This window comes from Ochotona princeps, chromosome 19 (genome assembly GCF_030435755.1).
Source record: "Ochotona princeps isolate mOchPri1 chromosome 19, mOchPri1.hap1, whole genome shotgun sequence".
NCBI classification, from domain to species: Eukaryota; Metazoa; Chordata; class Mammalia; order Lagomorpha; family Ochotonidae; genus Ochotona; species Ochotona princeps.
This window is the reverse complement of record NC_080850.1, coordinates 2,103,030-2,123,296: the sequence shown is the minus strand read 5'-3', so window position 1 is coordinate 2,123,296 and position 20,267 is coordinate 2,103,030. Positions and strand designations below refer to the sequence as shown.

The following is a 20,267-nucleotide window of genomic DNA, read 5'->3' as shown; positions in this document are numbered from 1 at the left end:
CTCTCCTGTGTGGCCTTTGCCTGTGGCCAGGGGCCTTGGCTGCTCATGGGTGCTTCATCACCCCACAGCCTCAGGCCCACCTTTCCACCCTTCCTGTAAGATGCTGGGTCTGGAGCTCTACAAACTACATTTCCCAGAATGCTTACCAACGACTTCCTCCCAGGGTCCAAGGAGATTGGAACAGGCCTTTTTTTTTTTTTTTTTTTTTTTAGCTCCTCAGTGGTGGGAGGCGGTAGCAGCCTGCTGGCCCAACTTCCTCAGCACACCACACCAGCCCTGCTCAAGCACCTTGGAGGAAGCCCCTGGACTGCGGCACCAGCCCCCTCTCCACGGGCCGCCCTTGAACTCCCTGAAGGCTGTGGATGCTGATAATCTCTGCCTTCAGGCCCAAGCCGCCCACCTGGTGTAGTGGCCTCTCTGATCCTGCTTCCTGGCTGCCTCCCTGGCATTCCTGGGCTGCCTTAGTGACCAGAGTTGTTTACATCTGTCCTGTCAGCCAGAACCATTCCCCCATCCAGGCTCCTCCATAAGGTGTCCTGATGGGGGTTCTAAACCGAAGCCGTCGTCTTAGAGGTTCAAACTAGATCCTGTCTAGATCTGACAAGTTCATTTATTTTGGTGCAAAAAAATATTCTGAAATCCACCCAAACCTTTCTTGGGTTTACGTTCCCCTCAAATGACACAAGCAGGGCGGAGTCCTAATTGGCCACATCACAGGACGTGACTTTATCATGCTGAGGTCTTTTTGGGGTAGTGTGTGGGACCTTCATCTACCCTATGTAGTGTCCTTCTGACAATGGCAACTTTAGGAGTGCACGAACCCCACACTGGACCATGTGTATGTGCGGCCCCTGGGAGTCAGCAAGGATGGCTCGAGGGGTTGAGTTCCTGCCGCCGTTGTGCGCTGGCCCAAGCCTGGCCATCATGGGCTTTGGCAGAGTGAACCATGAGATGAGAATTCAAAGGCTACTGGGAGATGGATATCTCTAGAGAGATGAGGTGAAAATGATCATGCTAGGGTGCAACTGGGAACTGCAGGCAGGTGTCCCCAGCCAAGGACTCCAGGAGAATGCCGGAGCAGGTTCAACGCAAGGCCCGCGCCCAGGCCTGCCAACACCCTGCCCTCAGCTCCCAGCCTCCCCAGCCGTGGCTCAAAGCCAACCAGTGGGTAGTACTCCTCACCACAGCCCGAAAAGAACGTAAGCATTAAATACCAGTCTCACCTACCCCGCTGGATTTCCTCACTAGACCGGAAGCTCTGTGGGGCTCTCTGCTGTAGCCCCAGTGCCTGGAATGGCGCCTAGGATGGGACAGGTGTGAGTAGGACTATTAGCTGTAGCCCTCCATGGACCAGGCATGTCAAACACCTGATGTCTACAAGGAGGCAGGCGCAAGGAACGGAATAGGAACCCAGCCATCTGAACAAATACGGATTTATTTGTTTTTGTTTTTTTTTTTTACATAAAAACCCAGCAGTCAGCAGCCCCTCAGTCGTACCCTCAAGGACCCTCCTTCTCCCCAAATGCCCTCCCAGTCACAAGCGGCTCCTGTGGCTGCCCATGGGAGATGGGCACATGGCCACACAGGCTCCCGAACATTGAGAAATCAAAGGGAAGCTGAGCTCCTCCTCTAACATCTCGTTAGCCACAGCATTCATGTGGCTGCCTCGCTGGAAAGAAGCAGGGGGAAGCTGGGGAACTCTTAGCCCCCCAGCCACCCCAGAGGCACACAAGGGGCCGCATTAGGAGGATCCGCCTCAGTGGTGTGTAAGGATGAGTGGGTAATTGCTGCTGGGACAACTGGCTGCAGAAGTGGAGAAAATGGAATCCCTACCTCACACCACACACAAAAATGATTTAAAAAGTTGATTTAAATGTGAAATTTGAAAGGCAAAAGTTTTTAAACTTTTAGAAGAAAAATCTTTGGGAAAGATCAGCGAATGACCTTCAAACAGACTACATATCAAACAGCATCACTGGGAGTAGACAGCCCCAGCACAACCCCTGTGAAGCAGGGGTGGGTGCTATACAGGAACTCCTGCACACATCAACAGGGGAGAGGGAAAGGGGGCAAACACAGAAACCACCACAGAGGACATGATAAAAAAAAAAAAGGACAATTCGGACAACAGCAGAGGCTAAGAGGGGCAGAGGGGGAACTCAGTGGGACAAGAACACTCCACATTGGTGCCACGTGGTGAGCACACACAAACCCCCCAGGGAGCCAGTCCACTCATGAGCAAGAACCACCCCATGAACCCATGCAACCCACACACTCACCCACAGGCCACTTCTAACAGGTGCGGAGAGCCAACCCCCACCCCAACAGGCCAGTGCACACATACATTCTTCCAGGGTTTGTAAGCAACGCATACAGAGTCAGGCTCAGCAGCCCCTCTGGGCGCAGGGCGTCTCTTCCTCCCCACCTCACGCGTGGACATACAAAACCTAACCCTGCTACGATAAAGCGGCTCAAATTCCAAATGCGCATGGCAAGAGCTTCACCATGACACGATACCCATGGGTACATGGCATGCAGCCAGAGAGACACGCTTACAGGAAGGCCCTCTGGGGATGGGGAGTTGAGTCGGCAGACAGAAGACGCGTTTCTGTTGGTCAAACAAGCAAAGAAGGAAAGAGGAGGAGAGGGGAGAGAAACCAACCAATAGCTGTGCGCACTTCAGCCCGGACACTCCCCACAAGAACCCCCAAGCAGCTTGTAAAACTGCCCTTGCCCCACTTGGTAAAGCAAACTGCAGGCTCTGTGGTGCTGCCCATGCAGCTGTAGCCACCTGGGGGCCAGGAGGCTGGCAGTGTCCACACCCCAGGCCTCAGCTCTGCGCACGCGCAGACATGTCGGCTGCTGCCGACATCAGTCCACAGCACCCCTGCAGGAAGCAGCTGCGGATCTATGTGAGCTAGTACAGGACGACCAACGGAACCGGCATCTACAGAGAGCAGGCCATGTCGGCTGTTTCGTCAAGGAAGACACTGTCCTGGGGAAAGCGTCCAGGAAACACCTCGTGGCGGCAGATCCGCTGAGGGAAACAGCTCGGCCAGCCAGCGCCCGTGGGGGACCGCTCGGCTCTGACCTATTCTGGGGTCAGCAGGAGCTCCAGAGTTGGACTGAAGGCAGAAACTCTTCGGCTGGCTCCATGCACTCCCACATCACCTGCAGGGAGCCCGCTGGATGAAGTTCATTACCCATGCCACTTGCCACAGGAAGGCAGGCTGTCTCGGTCAGGGCCCCCAGGAGGGACAGAGGCTGCTGATGAGGATGGCTGCTGGCTTCCTTCCACCCACTGCCATCTCCCCAAGGTACCCCAAAAGGAATGCCATGACAACCTGTCCTCCCGACCCCAGCAGGACCTTCCGGATCACCCCTACAGCTTCCGGTAGCTGAACTGCCTGTTCTGGCCAGGAGACTCCGGGAACAGCCACACGAAGGAGGTTGGTTACATCACCCAGCTGCATGCTGGGTCTCTGGAACAGCTGCTCCAGCCCAGCTGGCTGCCGGCCCTGGGGAGGAGCTCAGGGGACAGGAAGGTTCAGGTAACCCCCGTCGGGCCTCGTCTACACCCTGCACACACCTCAGAACCATGTCACAGCCCTATGTCCTCAGCATATACCCCCAGGGAGGGGTCAGGAGCCTTTCAGTGTCCCAGGCGGCCAGCAGGGCCTCAGGCGGCCGCCCCTGGCTCCAGAGCCCATGCTCTCTCCAGCTGCTGGATTGCCAAGCCTGGCTCCCTGGCTGGCCCTACTGGGCAAGAAGTAAATGTATGAAAATACTGTAATCATTTCTTGGAAACGGTTAAGAAATAAGGTCGTCTTGTTTTTCTTTTACAATCCCAGTAAAAAAAAAAAAAAAAGTTCACATTAGTGCCGGCCCGGTCGGGCCCCTCCCGGCTGCGCACCGGCTTCAGTAAAAGCGCTTGTTCCGCTCCTGCCGCTTCTGGAACACCACGGCCCCCACCACGGCGCACACGATGATGCCCAGCAGCGCACACAGCAGCAGCAGGAAGACTCGCCAGCCCGTCAGCGGCCCGCTGCGGAAGTTCCCCGTGGGGTCATCCACGTTGTCTGAGCGACAAGGGGAGAGGAGTCAGGGTGGGCGCGGCTGTCCAGGCTGGGCTCCTGGACACAGCCCAGCCCAGGCCGGGGGTTGCCACCTGTCTCGGGGCACAAGCACGGTTCTGGGCAGGGCCTTCTCCGCACACAGCCCTGCCACGGGCGGCTCAATGGAGGCTCCTCAGCACAGTGGGAAGGACCAGGCAACCATCTTGCAGCCCCGCCTCCCTCTCTTTCGCTGAGACCCAACGGGCCAGCAGTGGATTCGGGGCTGGGCCATGTACAAGAGGAGCACAGCGGGCTAGGCTGGGCAGCCCAAACCCCTCACATTGGCTGCTGAGCTGAATAGCATGGCCAGGACGTGCTGATCAGGGAAAACTGAAGACTGCTTCCCGCCACTTCACCAAAAACGCAGCCGAACTGATCAGCCCTGGGCTGCAGTCTGGGAGTTGAGGCCCAGCCCAGGCCGGCGTGAATGGACCACGTGGTCCCCAAGGCCCCAGTGGGCAGGATGTACTCACACGCACCTTTGGGCGACTTTAGGAAATTGACACTGGGCTCGATCTTGGTCCAGTCAATGTTGTCCTCGTCGGGTGTGTGTTCCACCATCAGCTGGAACAGCTTCATGGAGATGATGTCATGATTGTCTGTGGGAGCCAGAGGGAGCCTGTGATGTCCGGGCCCCGGCCACTGCCACTCCCCAGAGAGGCTGTGGGGCTCCCCAGAGAGGGGGACACTTTCCCTCTGGGTTGCGTCCAGCCCCCAGGCCGGCAGTGTTCCAGGGGCTAGGCGGCTCCCCAGCTCCCAACCAACGAAGCAGGCAGGAGGCAGAGTGGAAAGGAAAAGAAGGCAGGCTTCCCAAGAAGAAGCCCCCGCTCTACAGCCCATGCCTGCAAGCTTCTCTGCACCTTATTTCCTCATCTGTAAAATGGGCATGAGGCTGGCCACTTAGCCTGGTTAGCAGGACAAGTGAGCATACAGCGTGCCAACGGAGACATGCTGTTAGGAGACTGCAGTGTCCAGAGGGCACATGAGGCCCAGCGTGATGGCTGGAGGGCTGCTGGAGAAGCCGGACCCTCTGGAGGCAGGGGGTGAGCTGTCAGAGACCCTGCACAAGATGCAGACACACAACTTGGCACCCAGCTGAGGGCCGGCCCCCAGATGACATCAGCTAACTACACCTGAGGAGCACGCCTGGGCAAGTAAACTGTCACCTCACTTCAAAGATGAGGAGGGTGGCGCGGGCGCTGTGGAGCGGGTAGAGCTGTGGCCTGCAATGCCATATGGACACCAGTTCAAGTCCCAGCTGCTCCACTTCCCCTCCAGCTCCCTGCTTGTGGCCTGGGAGGGCAGTCAAGGACAGCCCTGGGCCTTGGGACCCTGCACCCACATGAGAGACCAAGAAGAGGCTCCTGGCTTTGGATTGGAACAGTTCCGGCCATTGTGGCCACTTGGGCATTGAGTCAACAGACGGAAGATCTTCCTCTCTGTGTATCTGACTTTCCAATTTAAAAAAAATTTTTTTAAAGATTTATTTATTTTCATTGCAAAGTCAGATATACAGAGGAGAGACAGAGAGGAAGATCTTCCGTCCGATGATGCATTGCCCAAGTGACCACAACGGCTAGTGCTGCGCCGATCCAAAGCCAGGAGCCAGGAACTTCCTCCACGTCTCCCACGCGGGTGCAGGGTCCCAAGGCTTTGGGTCGTCCTCGACTGCTTTCCCAGGCCACAAGAAGGAGCTAGATGGGAAGCGGGGCTGCCGGGATTAGAACCGGCACCCATATGGGATCCCGGGGCGTTCAAGGCGAGGACTTTAGCCATCATGCCGGGACCCCCCCCAAATTATTTTAAACAAAAAAACAAAAAAAGAAACTGTCGGGGAAAAATAATAAACGATGAGAGTGAGGCTGTGACGTGGGTCCCAGCCACTGTGTGTGCAGCTGAACGCTCCGCAAACCACCCGCTTCAGGGAAAGGCCCTGGGTTTCTCTGGGATGGGAGAGTTACAGAGCAAGGAGTCAGCGCTGCGGGGCAGGGCATCTGATGGCTCAGGGCAAACGAGGCCCCGGGCACTGGGCCCCAGGACGAGGGGCAGGGCAGCTAATGGCCCAACGTGCACGAGGCCCCGGGCACTGTGGCCGCAGGACGAGGCCAGCTGCAGCAGGCCCCAGATCTGTGTGCGCTCTGTTGCTTCTGGTGGGGCAGCTTGAGGAAAAAAGCATGAACTCTCAAGAGGGAGTGGCCACTACCTGCCCAACAGAACTCGCACCTGCCACGACAGCCTCACACTGCACCAGCCGCCCTCCCCCTGCCGGGCCTCTCCTGGCCGCCCTCGAGAGCACCGCCCCAGGCCCTGCTGGCCCTCTGGGGCCACACACTTCACAGCAGCAGGTGAGGCGCAGGTACCAGAGTAGCAGGAGGGAGCGGGGGCTGGGGGCCGGAGACCCACAGGAGACAGGAATGGCTTGCGTCAGTCACACTGAGGCTGGCAGCAGGGCACAGCTGATGAGGCCACTCTCTCTGCTTTGGATCACACAGGGGAAATGTCCCCACCAAAAACAGCTAAACAAATCCTCAGAACAATGGGCGCTCAGGGGACCCGGTGTACTCAAGTGCCCACAGGTGACAGGTGGCCTGTAATGGTCAGCAGGAGATGACTCCAGGCCTGGGGCCTTCCAAGTGTCCCCGGTACGACTATGAGCCACAGCCCAGAGTCACCACCTAGTGCCAACCGGGCCTGGTGGCCCACGTGAGCTGGAGACACCCCACTCACCACTGTGGGACGAATGGGACAGATCTTGACTTCAGGGAGCTGACAACTTGGAGGGGGGCTACACAAGGGCCAATGATAAATGCTACAAGAAGCAAAGCCGAGAAAGCAAATGGGGAGGGCCCCGGGAGCTGACAAGATGTCCAGGTACATGAGGCAATCAGGGAGGACTTCACGGAGGCAGTGACATTGCAGTCACTCGAAGGAGATGAAGGAGAAATAGCCAAGTACAAAGGCTGGCAGAGAGGAGCCAGCATCATGGCATAGCATGGTAAGTCGCCATCTGCAACATGAGTATCACGTTTGAGCATGCCCGAGTGCCAGTTTCTAATCCCTCCCTGCCAATGAACCTGGAAAAACAGGAAGAAGGCCTAACCCTTGGGGCCCATGTGGGAGACCTGCAAGGAGCTTCTGGCTCCTGGCTTCAGCCTGGCCTAGCCCTAACTATCGTGGTAACTGAGTGAACCAGCAGATAGCTGGCGGGCTCGAGACAGGAAGATGTGTTCACAGAGCTGCTCGAGGTCGCTGGGAGCAGGGGGGCAAGGAGAGCCATGGCCAGAGGTGCTGGGGGGTGGGGTGGAGTGTGAGGGCTGGCAGCAGGGCCACAGCGACTGCGACTGTGCCGTGCCCTTGACCCAGCCTGAGACAGCAGCTGCCCAGAGCTCCCAGCACAGCATGACCTCATCTAAGCTCCGCGGGCTCAGCCAGGATGCTGTGCTGGAGATGGCCGGGGTTGGGGTCTGTACGGCATGCAGGACAGCAAGAGAGGGGATCTGGAAATGTCCAGGGTCCAATCTAAAGCCACCACCTCTAATAAAGGGCCCAAGTATCCCAACATTTACAGATGACAGGAAAAAGGAAGCCAGTTTAGTATGAAGACCAGAGGATGATGGTCAAATCCTTCAGCAACTGCCCCAGACCAGGGACACCTCCCCGTGTCGCCACCCCCCCACCCCAGGTAGGAAGACACAGGCTGGGCAGCTACAGCTCTCTCCTTCCCCAAGCCCCCGCCACCCACGGGTGAATCTGAACTTGCCGGACAGATCGCCGGTGCCAGCAGAGGCCCCAAAGTAGTAGCCGGTGGGCAGGCGCACCCCTGTGATGTCGATACAATTCTTCCACTCATTCTTGTCTTCCAAGTCCGTCATCACCTGAAGCCATCAGTACCTCAGCATGCCCCCTCCCCACCTCCCAGGCCAGGCCCCTCCCCACCTCCCAGGCCGGCCCCTCCCCATCCCCCAGGCCGGGCCCCTCCCCATCCCCCAGGCCGGCCCCCTCCCCACCTCCCAGGCCAGGCCCAGCGGCCACCCCGCCTCGCCCTGGCTCACCGTCAGACGGCCCCGAGAGTAGCGCACGGCTAAGAAGGTGTCATGATCCCGGTTGCGGAAGTCGGCCGTGCAGCCCGCCAGCTCAGTCCAGCGCCCGTCCTTGCTATGGTCGTAGGACAGGGAGCCATTGTTCACCATCACCGAGATGTACGGGAACACGCGCTGGGACCAAGACACCGGTTACTCCACCAGCAGCCCTGCTAGTGGGAGGGGGCAGGGCACCCACCACGCCAACCCCTGGAGGCTCTTTGTGTGCAGGGACCAGGGACAAGTCCTTGGCCCCACCCTCTAGCCAACTGCCAAGGCCTTCCTCTCCTACCTCAGTAGTCTCATCGTTGGGATATGTGTCCAGGAAGATGGCCAAGCCATGGAAGTTATCTTTGCTTCCAAACACAGGCCCTAGAATTTTATAAGGAGATGATCTCATGATGGGAGACATCAGAGGTGTCCCTGGCCCCTGGAAGGCCAGAGGTGGCCTGCGGGTGGCGGAGGAGAAGGTCCGATCCACCAGCCATCCACCCAGGAGCTGGCATCTCTCAAAGGAAGGTAGAGGCAGGCAACAGGAGGCTGTTCCCAGGGTCTTGGGATGCAGTGCCACAGGGAACAGGCCCCTGGCCACACACACAGGCCAATGGTGTGTGACAAAGAGCCAGCTGCAGACAAACCCCTGCAGAGGGACTGTGGCCCCTGAGTCCCAGCCACCCACGGTGGGGAAGAGCTACAGGCAGACGCAAGATTTTAAGAGGCACATGCAACCTCCAGTCTTCATGTCTGCCTTTTTTTTTCCCTCATTAAATTTTGTTTTATTGGGTCCCCAAATCCTGGGGCAGACCTGTGGTTGCTGGCACCTGTTTTTGCCTTTTTAAAAGCATCCTAGTGGTGGGCACGGCAGCACAGTGAGTTGGAACATTGCATGTTGGAGCCGCCACCTCTAACAGGGGCCTAGGTCAAAGCATGGCTACTCCACACTTCCGATCCAGCTTCCTGCTGATGCGCCCGGGAGAAAAATGGTACTCTCTGCCTCTTCCTCTACCCCTGTCAAACAAGCAAGCAAGCAAACCAACCAACCAGGAGCTAAGAAAAACTTTTTAAAAATAACTCTTTAACTGCTAAAAAGATCAAAGCCAGCCCCTCCCCCCGGTACAGTGTATACTGCAGGATCCAGCTGCTCTCCCTTCTAGAAGCTTCATGGACAAGCAGCAGCAGTCTCCTCACAGGAGGGCACGGGGCGGTGGGAGGCAGAAGGGCCGGCCCACCCGTGTGCCCCATCTGCTCCCACCTCCCGGAGGCTAAGCAGTGACCCCTGAGCAAGCATGGCCCACCTGGCACCAGGCGGTCCCGGGTGTACCACAAGGCAATGCCGTCTCCATGGAGATTCTTCTTGCCCGCGCCATGGACTTTGAAGTGGACATGCATCTCCCAGTCCTTGAGGAAGCACGGCTGCGGGCAAGCGGGGGGGAGGGGGGGTGTGAGCAAGCCAAAGGTGACCAGGCCTGCAGACCTCCCCGTCGAGGCCAGAAGGCAAGATCCACGGCATCACGGAGCTCAGGCCCACCGGGGAATCTAAGAAGCCGCTGGCCCTCTGCCCTCCTCCTAGGCCGTGCACTCCACACACCAGGACCCACTCTCCCCAACACCAGCAAACTGGGGGGGGCCTGCCTGCCTCAGTGTCTGCCCTGGGATCATGTGGAAGCGGTGCAGCCCTCCTTTGAGCCATTTACAGAAAACAAACTCAGCGGCAGAACTGCCGGCACCCAGCAGCGAAGCAGTGGGTCTCGGCTCACGGGCAGGTCTGATGGAAACTTGGCTCTCCTTTGCACGGCCCTCTGCCTCATGGTTGGAGGTGCACCAAGTGCTCCCCGGGCTCCCAGCACACTCCCGCCCCCAGTCTGCACCTTCCCTCCTGACCAACCCGCCCAAGCAAGGGAAGCAGGCTGCTCAGGGTGGTGCTCCGGGACCTCTGGACAGCCACAGCACGGGGCAGTGGTGAGGCCATGCCAATCTCCTACACAGAGTGCTGGTTCTAGTCCTGGCTGCTCCACTGGTGACCCAGCTCCCGGCTAATGCACCACCAAGCTGGGAACCTAGGATGGAGTGCTCGGCTCCTGACTTCGCCCTAGCCCACTGCCAGCTGCCGAGAGCACCTGAGTGAACCAGCGAATGCAAGTTCTTGCTTCCATTGGCTCACTCCCCAAATGGCAATAATGGCCTCAGCTGGACAGGCCTGAAAACAGAAGCCAAGAGCTTCTTCCAGGTTTTCAATATGGGCACAGGGGCCTAAGCACCTGGGCCATCTTGTGGTGCTTTCTCCAGCCACTAGCAGGGATCTGAGAAGTGAAAGAGCTGGGACTTGAACCAGCACCCACACAGCATGTCAACACTGCAGGCAGAAGCTTAGCTTAGCTTACCGTGCTGTAGTACTGGCCCCCAACAAATAAACAACACTATGTCTATGTTCCCACTAAAAACAACAACAACAACAACAAACAGGGGTAGGCACCGTGGCACAGCAAGTTAAGCCAACGCCTAGGATGCCGACAGCCCCCACTGGAGCTCCTGGAATCCCTGCTATGCACCAGTGAGCGCACCGGGGAGGCAGCGGTGGCGGTGTGGCCCAAGCACCGGGGTTCCTGCCACGTGGGAGGATCTTGGCTTCAACCCAGCCCAGCCCAGCCCGTTTTTGCAAGCACTTAACGGCGAAGATCTGTCTCTCCTTCCCTCTCTGACTCTGCCTTTCAAGCAATAAAAAAACTGATAAAAAACTAAGCAGTGTACATTTAGCCAAAGAGAAAAGTACAGGGACATGAGCCAATACCAATGATGGGCGGCTTCGGGAGAGCTATACCTTCCGTGCTTGAACCTATCACTTCCATCAGCATTTGAAATGCAAATTTGGGGACCAGCATCCAATAGAGCAGTTAAGAAGCCACCCAGGACAAGCCATTTCATAAGCAGTGCATGCTTTCAGACCAGGCTCAAAAAATTAAAATCAGGGCCCGGCATGACAGCGTAATGGTTAAAAGATCCTTGCCTTGAACGTGCCAGGATCCCAAATGGGTGTCGGTTCTAATCCCGGCAGCTCCACTTCCCATCCAGCTCTCTGCTTGTGGCCTGGGAAAGCAGTCGAGGCCGACCCAAAGCATTGGGACCCTGCACCCACGTGGGAGACCCAGAAGGAAGTTCCTGGCTCCTGGCTTTGGATCGGCTCAGCACCGGCCCGTTGCGGCTCACTTGGGGAGTGAATCATCAGACAGAAGATCTTCCTCTCTGTCTCTCCTCCCCTCTGTACATTTGCCTTTCCAATAAAATAAATCTTTTTTTAAAAAATCGATTTTGTTCATTTGAAAGGGAGTTACACAGAAAAAGGGGAAGACCAAGATCTTTCATCTGCTGGTTTACTCCCCAAGGGTAGGGCTGGGTCAAACCAAAGTCAGGCGCCAGGATTTTCTCCAAGGTCTCCGACGCGGGTGCAGGGGCCCGGGGCACTCAGGCCATCATCTGCTGATTCCCCAGGCCATTAGTAGGGAGCTGAATAGGACACAAAGCAGTGAAGACTTGAACCAGTGTCCACATGGGATGCTGGCACTGTAGGTGGTACCTTTATCCACCATGCCACCACACCGGTTCTGGAACAAGTACCTGAGTCCCTGATAGCCAAGTGGAAGACCCAGATTGGATTCCAAGCTCTAAGGAATGAGCCCATGTGTGTCTCCCTGCTCTCAAACAAAATGAAAATCAATACCCAAATAACCATAAAACACTGAGACTGAATGTAAGAACCACGGCTGCGCTCCATGCATCCACTCATCCCCAGCCTCACAGCTCTGGCTCCAGGTCCCAGGAACCCAGACCACAATGGTTGGCCCAGCCCCAGAAACATGGCACCTACTGGGTCTGCATGGCAGCAGAGACGGTGGACCCTCAGAACTCCCTGGCAAATTCTGGAAGGGGCAACGGAGAGGCGACCAGGACCCTGAAACCTTGGCAGCCGGAGCGGAAGGCCGTGCTCTGTGCCTCCATCAGCTCTCGGCACTGGGAGTCCCAGCCTCCTCCGAGCCGTCCCCGCCCCCAGCAGACGTCCGGCTGTTCAGTAGACAGCAGGTGTTTGGGGAGAGTTTGCTAATTCAGTACCTCTCCCAGATGGAGGGAGTGAAGAAGATAAACAGAGGGGAGTTTGGTTCAGGGAGAAAGGGCGTGCTTGTGAAATACTGCACAGATTATTGTCAGAGTTCCAAGCAATCCTCTCCAAGATTAGCAGCAGCCCCGCACAGCCGCAGGGGACACGGGCAGGCGTGAAGGTGAACCGGGGTGGAGACAGGGAATGGAGGCAAGGCCACTGCCCTGGACCACGGGCACGCAGAGCTGCCAGCGCTGGGGTAGCCCACTCAGCCAGGTCGGAGCCACGTCTCGTGTGTGACTGGTGGCTCAACCCGACTTCTAACTGCACTGGTACCGCTTATACCCTGCTTTCTGTTTCGTAACATAACACTACACTTGTGTGAAAAATTAGTCCTTTTTCTATTTCTGAAAGTTATCTGAAAGTCTTAAGACAGACTAGTGTGACAGAACGCGATGTGGTGGAGACAAGTGGCTTCGGAAGTACTCTCTGAGTGGGCAGCACTTGCACTGACACTTAACAGCTGAGCGGGCAGCAGGCACGGAGAACCAGGAGGGAGTGTCCCCGACAGCGGGAACAACAAGTGCAAAGGCCCTGAGGCACAACAGCAAGATCGAGATGTAACTGAGAAAACTGGGGTTGCCAGGCAGCGGGCACTGTGCCAACACAGGGCAGGCGTTCCATGGAATAGGAGACCCTGAGCTCCACAGAACAGCAGAAAAGCTGAAAAGTCACCCTAGAGGCCATGTGGAGGCTGGGGCAGGAGAGGGCAAGCTGAAGGGTCAAGTGGATGAAGCAACACAAGGGTAGTGTGGGCTCGCAGAACTCGGCCAGGAGATGGACGAGACCAGCCAGCACCACAGCGGAGGAAGCTTGACACCCGCCTGAGCGCAGGCTGCTGAAGGGGTCAGACAGACAGGCCAAGCGCAGGTCCCGTTCCGAGCTGTGACCCAGCCCAAACTGGTCCTGTCCCTGCCCTTCTGACCAAGACCTCCTTGGGGTACAATCTGTGTAGCCACGGCTCACAAACAACATGTCAGGGACACCCCACATCCCCGGCCACCAGGACCAGTGAGACCAGAAATTGTTCGCAACTCCAGGGCTTCGGGCCACCCACGACAAGACCTTCTACCAAACCCTTGGGCGAAAGGCTAGAATCAGCAACCACACCTAAGAGCTTCCTCCTCCGCCCCAAAACCGGAGACCAGTCAGAACACAGACCAGTCCTGCGAGAGTGGACATACTGTGGCTGTACTGGGGTACAGCAGGCCTGGCACCCCAAGGGCGTGCCAATTCATGTCCCAGATGCTCTACTTCAGTTCAGCTCTCTGCTTGTAATCTGGGAAAGCAGTGGAGGACAGCCCCTGGCCTTGGGACCCTGCACCTGTGTGGGAGACCCGGAAGAAGCTCTGGGCTTCTGATGTGCCCAGTTCTGAGCATGGCAGTCACTCGGAGAGCGAACCAGAGGATGGACAGTCTACGTGTCCTTCTCTAACTCTGCCTTTCAAGTAAAATAATATTTTTTTAAGAGAATGGAAGTACTGTCAGACCACTCACTGCATGCCATCTTTCAAACAGCCCAACTGAGAATTCAGTGGAACAAAGGCAGGCTGGCGCCTCACACACAGCAAAGCCCATTCTCCCCATTCCTGAGGGGGTTCAAGACAGCTGGGCCGGGCCCGGCGGCGTGGCCTAGCGGCTAAAGTCCTCGCCTTGAAAGCCCCGGGATCCCATATGGGCGCCGGTTCTTATCCCGGCAGCTCCAATTCCCATCCAGCTCCCTGCTTGTGGCCTGGGAAAGCAGTCGAGGACGGTCCAATGCATTGGGACACTGCACCCGCGTGGGAGACCCGGAAGAGGTTCCTGGTTCCCGGCATCGGATCGGCGCGCATCGGCCCGTTGCGGCTCACTTGGGGAGTGAATCATCGGACGGAAGATCTTCCTCTCTGTCTCTCCTCTGTGTATATCTGGCTGTAATAAAATGAATAAATCTAAAAAAAAAAAAAAAAAAAAAAAGACAGCTGGGCCGCAGCTCCGCTGCTTGCTGGCGCAGTATGACTTGGGGGGGGGCACTTTCCACATTAAGCCTGGGCACTGCCATCACCTGGCATCGCTTCTGGGGAGGTCAAGTGAGAGGGGTGTTGTGTGTCCGCTCAGCTCCTGCCTGACACCCAGGCACTCATGCCAGGGCGGGGGTGCGAGCAGGGGTAAAGGAGCCCAGGACCCTTGCTGCCGGACGGGGGTGCAGTAGGGATGAAAGGGCCCTGGCTGCTGGGTGGGGGCACAAGCAGGGACACGAGCAGGGGCAGAGGCCAAGTGCATCCAGCACGCTCCCGCCCTGTCTGCCGGGTGGCGGTCCAGCATGCTCCATCCCTGGCTGCTGGGAGGGGGTACGAGAAGGGGCGGGGGTCCAGCATGCTCCATCCCTGGCTGCTGGGAGAGGGTATGAGAAGGGGCAGGGGCTGGGCGGGGGTCCAGCACGCTCCATCCCTGGCTGCTGGGAGCGGGTATGAGCAGGGGCAGGGGCTGGGCGGGGGTCCAGCACGCTCCATCCCTGGCTGCTGGGAGCGGGTATGAGCAGGGGCAGGGGCTGGGCGGGGGTCCGGCACTCTCCGCCCCGGCTCCCGGGCCGCCAGCCCCCCGGCAGCGCCTCACCTGGTGGTTCCAGATGGAGCCCTCCTTGCTGCGCTCGTCCGGCGTCAGACGCACGTACTGGCTCGTCAGCATCGTGCTGCCCTGGAAGTCCCAGAGGGGCATGGAGCTGGAGCCGACACCTGTAGGCGGTGACCGACAGGCACAGGTGCGGGCGAGGCCACGCCAGGGCCGGCCTGGCCCGCGGCGGAGCAGCCGGGTGGACGAGCCGGCCCCTCGCCGACCCCGGCCGGCCTCGCCCTCCGCCCTCGCTCCGTCCCGCCGCCCGGACCTCACCTTGGTAGGGTTTGATGAGCGAATGTTCCCGCTTGAGGTGCTCACTGTTGCCGTCTGTTATATCCGCAGCCACCGCGCCCAGCAACAACAGGAGGGACACTAGTGTGGTGGGGCCGGGGCCGGGAAGCCCAGGCCGCCCCGGGCACCGCCGGCCCCAGCCCCAGCGCCAAATCCTGCCTGCCGCCGCCATTCTCGTCTCCTCCCGACCACTTCCGTCCCGGGACTTCCGCCTTCCGGGTGTCCCATTGAATGGCTTTCGGCGGAAGCCCTCCAACCCTGGTGTCACCGCCAAGTTACAAGGCAAAGCCTTGCAGCCGGGGCGGGGAGGGGGACGGCAGCAGCCTCACTGGTTGCGAAGCCCCCCATTCCGACCCGTCCGCGTCCTGGCGACCCCGAGACACCTGTCCGGCGCCCCCAGAGCCCCGCAAAGGGTTCTGACGAGTGACAAGAGCTGCAGCCAATCCCGGAACAGCACGTTCGGCTTGTGAGCCAATGAGGAGCCGGGAGGCGGTTCGAGCTGGTCGCTGGGTGGGCTGGACCTTGAATTTTTGGGGGTCCCGTTCGAGAACGGGAGGCGCAGTTGGACTCTGGCCTCGTCGTGTCCCTCGAATAACCTTTCCCAGCTCTGGGAGAAGCTCTAAATCGCCGGCCGGGGTAACCCTTGCATCGTATGAGCCTTTAAACCTTTCTTACCCTCATCCACCTCGTTACAAGCCTTGAGGAGACTTTCAAAGTCCCGGTTACTTGAGCCCTCACCCATCCCCGAATTCCCGGGGCCCGCTTGGATGGAGCAGGCTCGGATCCCAGCCTGATGTTTGGAATCTGGGAAGGCTGGCTGTGTGTGAGGGTGGAAGAGTGGTGGCCTGCAGCCAGGCACAGCCCCTGTGACCTGCCAGTACTGCTCAATGAACGACTTTACTACCAGATTTTTTTTTATTTTCTGGTTTATTTGAGCAGAAGATCACCCTCCACGGGCTCAACTCTGTACGCCTAAGACCTCAGACCTCTCACAGGAGTGGTAGGAAGCCCAACACTTGAGCCATCACTGGTACCTTCCCTGGATTTACATCTTCCGCCCGCTGATTCACTCCCCAAGTGGCTGCAAGGGCCCGAGCCAGGAACCAGAAGCTTCTTCTAGGTCTCTCATGCAGGTACAGGGTCCCAAAGCCTTGGGCCGTCCTTGACTGCTTTACCAGGCCACAAATAGGAGCTGGATGGGAAGTGGGTCAGCGAGGACAGGAACCAGCACCCATATGGGATCCTGGTGTTTGCAAGGTGAGGATTACCCTGTTGAGTCATCATGCCGGCCCCAAAACACTTCCCTCATGTAAGCTAGTCTCCACCTGAGCACTAATTTACAGCAACTGCCTGAGTTCACGATTCCTGGGATAGCCAACAGGGTGGGGTGTTGATCAATTGATTCTGCATTTTAAGAAGTTGTCTTCTTTATAGCCATTTTAAGGTATATAGCAGCCGGTCCTGTATACAAACTAAAATTGAAATGTCAGTGAGCAAATCATAGGTTGTGGTTAAGAACTTGTTTTTTGTTTTTTTTTAACATACTGGTTACGCAAAACCATGTCAATTCCATAATGTTACAAATTGCTGTTAATGTTATATTGGGACTCTTAATTGACTGGGATGATATTCTACCAGCTCTAACTTTGGACCAGAAATGGTCTCCCCAAGAAACTGTTCAACCCATCTGGACAATAAGTAGCTGGACTCTATGTTTGGTATATGTTTGCAAGGAAAGAATCTTGATTGAATTTGAACTGTAATACTGCACCAAGGTGGAGGAATCCACCAGGGGGGAGGGGCGTGGGGAGGGGTGGGGGATTCCCAGAGCCTATGAAACTGTCACATAATGCATAATAATTAATAAAAAAAAGTAATAAAAAAAAAAAGAAGTTGTCCTCTTAATGAACTTACTCAGAATTAAATGCTGAGACATATTTCCTGGGCCATATATTATTTTATTATTCAAATGCTATATTTTATAGGGGAATTGTGCAAGTGTGTGTCTGTTGTTTGTGCCCTTCCAAAAATTCAGCTTCATCGCTTCTCGGCCTTTTGGCTGAGATCAAGTGTAAAAATTCAACCTCACCTTTACAAACCAGGTCAGGTACCTCCCACTGGACCTCCAGGAGGGATGGGGATGTTTTTCTTTCTGTGTGTATGTGTGTCTATGTTTAAGGTTCCTTTAAAAGAGTAACAGTGGGAGAAAGAGATCTTCCATCTGCTGGCTCACTCCTCATTTGGCTGCAAAGGCCAGTGATGGGCCAGGACCAAAGCCGGATTTCCCCCTTGGGTGGCAGGGAACAGACACTTGGGCCATCTTCCACGGCTTTTCCCAAGTGCATTAGTAGGGATGTGGATCAGAAATGCAGCAGCTGGGACATGAACAGTGCTTGAATGAGAGGGAGGAGAGGGGCTGGGGTGGGGAGACCTGCTGGTTGAGTTCCCAAATGGCTGTAACAACTGGGGCTGGGCAGGCCATAGCCTGAAACTTCATCTGAGTCTTGTTTGTGTGTGGCAGGGGCACCAGTGCCCGGACCGTCCATCCTCTGCTGCCCCCCAGGCACATTGGTAGGGAGCTGGACTGGAAGCAGAGGTGAGGTGCACTGTGTCGCAAGAACTGCTCCTGAGGACCACAAGTGTTGTCATCTTTGGCCACTACAGAAATGATAACTGAGTCATTGCTGAAAGAGTGGATGTTTGTTCTGGAACCTGGAATGCTGTCATGAAGAATGAGGAGGAATTGGCTAGGGAAGGGAAAAGCAGAGGAAAGAGAAGAGCCAAACCTGGAAGCGGGTGGAATACACGCAGTTTGGAATGGCTGAGCAGGTGCCTTGGTTGCGGTCAAAGTCAGAAGGACCGTGCAGGATCCCGCAGACGTTGTAAGCAAGAGTGGTCCCTGTGGGTTTCTCTGGTGATGGTGAGCCATGAGGGGGAGCAGGAAGGTGGTGAGAGAGAGAACAAGGGCCAGCTGGAATGTGAGAGTACCTGCCTGCCTGTGGGGAGGGAGAAATTGGGAGCAGTGTTCCCAGGGAGTGGAGCGAGGTGGATGAGGGCAATGGAATGGGGCATCGCAGGGTTAGCTGGGGGGCTGTGCAGTCAAGATGCACTCAGAGCTAGGACAGAGTCCATGGCAGCAAGGAGGGGGGGCCTTTCTGCAGGAGAGGAGCCCCAGTCAGAGCCTGTGCCTGGGCTTTGGCAGCAGGGAGGATGAGCTGCTGGCAGCCCAGGCCTGACTCTTGGCACCCCCAGCACATGCATGGCTTGGCAGATCCCTAACAGGGTTCAGAACCGTGAGCCACTCACCACTGAAAGGGCCTTAGCTGCCCGATCTGTAAAGTGGGAGTCAGGAGCAGCACAGACTAAACGGGGATAATAGGAAGCTGTGGTGTCGAGAACCCTGTAGGCTGGGAGCACCCTGCAAACTTAGGCCCGGATCAGTGACAGTGGACAGGCTGGCTCTGCTGACCCGCAGGACCATCATCTTGTGTGCACAGTTGGCTGAAGGAGCAGTGGTAGTACCAAGGCACATGCCTGCGGTCCTGGGCACTCCATTCACTGGCAATCCATGAGAACTTGTCTCATGGCCACAACCTGACTTCAAGGGAGCCTGAGGGTTAGCGACGTCCTCAAGGGAAAGGGGACAGGAACTGGTGTCTTCCTGGGACCGGTACAGGCCGAAGCCCTGGAAGCTGGCAGTGGGTCAGGGAAGAGATTATGGACAAGAAGGTGCTGCCTTCTTCCCACAAAAAGAATAACCCAGACCTGAGCAGTGGGGTGAATGAAGAGTTAAAGTTAAAACAGAAGACCGTGGAGTGAGGGCATGCTTGCGCAAGCAAAGGTCAGAGCGGCCTCTGGCTGAAGGGACTGTGTTCATCTGGAGTAGGGGCAGGCTGAGCTGGCTGGGCGCCTCCCTGCAGCTGCTGATACTTGTCTGGGACCCCAGAAAGCTAGGGGTTGGAGGTGAGGTTTTAGGGAAGTGATTGGTGACATCTCTTAGGAGTAGCACTATTAAATGATGACGCCGGAAGATGTGCTTTCTCGCTATTTGCTCTCTGCCATGTGAGGACCCAGCAAAGAGGCAACCAATCGAGCGGGGAGGGAGGGAGTGCCTCAGACCCTGGGTCAGCTGCACCCTTGATCTGGAACATCCCTGTCTGCAGAGCTGTGGGAAATAACTGTGGTTGAAGCCACTTTGGTTATAGAAGCCTACCTGGTTACAATTGGTCTTCACCAAGGCAGGGTTTCTGTGTGAGTTCATGTGAAGGCACATTCATTCAGCTCGGCGCGTATGGATGTGTCTGGTTGGTTCCCCATTCCGGGTGGGTGCCACGTGACTGCATACATGTGCCACTTGAGTGTCCAAGTCCATGTGGGCCCGTATGTAGGCATCCCCATCTCATGCCCCTGCCCAAGGGACTGTGCATGTGGGCATGACTGGGTACCCTGGGGCCTTAGGAGCTTGGTGTCTGTGACATGCGTGTCTCAGTGGCCAGTGCATGCATGCAAGATAGCCCTGCGTGCACACCCAGGTTGTGTGTGCACATGGGGGGAACATGGTAACTACACACATACCCCCCTCTGTCTGGGGCATTGGTACTGAGTGAACCCATGCCAGCATACAGAGTAAGTGTGTGCTAAAGGGAGTGCATATGTGGACACCCAGATCCCTCCACACAGGTATATGTGACCCAGGAACTCTGGGCAGGGGTCAGGTATGAGAGTACCCTGGAGTGTGGGGGAGTTTGGAGGGGTGTGGGTACCCAGACACAACCTTGGAGCCACCCAGACTGAGCCAGAGCAAGCTGGGCTCTGCACCAGGCACATGGAGGCCTGTGGCATGTTTTGGTGCCAGCGTGGGGCGCTGCCAAGGGTGCGTTGGCGGCAAGTGTGTGCGTGTGTGAACGGGTGTGTGTGTGTGCATGTGTGTGTAGGAAGAAGCGTTCGTTCTCTTAGACCTTGCTTCTTTCTGTGGTTTGGTTTCTATAGAGACACTTCCTGTGGCAGAGAAAAGAGGTAGTGAGCTGGTGTTTCAGG

The 20,267-nt window shown here is 56.9% G+C and overlaps 1 protein-coding gene across 1 annotated transcript; it reads right to left on the bottom strand.

The window, feature by feature from the left end:
• Positions 1-3,805: 3,805 nt before the first annotated feature.
• On the bottom strand, positions 3,806-15,606 carry LMAN2 (lectin, mannose binding 2). Its single transcript, XM_004587381.4, has 8 exons — positions 15,213-15,606; positions 14,940-15,058; positions 9,490-9,607; positions 8,487-8,566; positions 8,168-8,329; positions 7,876-7,990; positions 4,595-4,714; positions 3,806-4,079 (listed from the first exon to the last, which is right to left on the bottom strand). The coding sequence occupies exons 1-8, from the start codon at positions 15,400-15,402 to the stop codon at positions 3,919-3,921; spliced, it is 1,065 nt and encodes a 354-aa protein (XP_004587438.1). The 5' UTR covers positions 15,403-15,606; the 3' UTR covers positions 3,806-3,918.
• Positions 15,607-20,267: the final 4,661 nt, after the last annotated feature.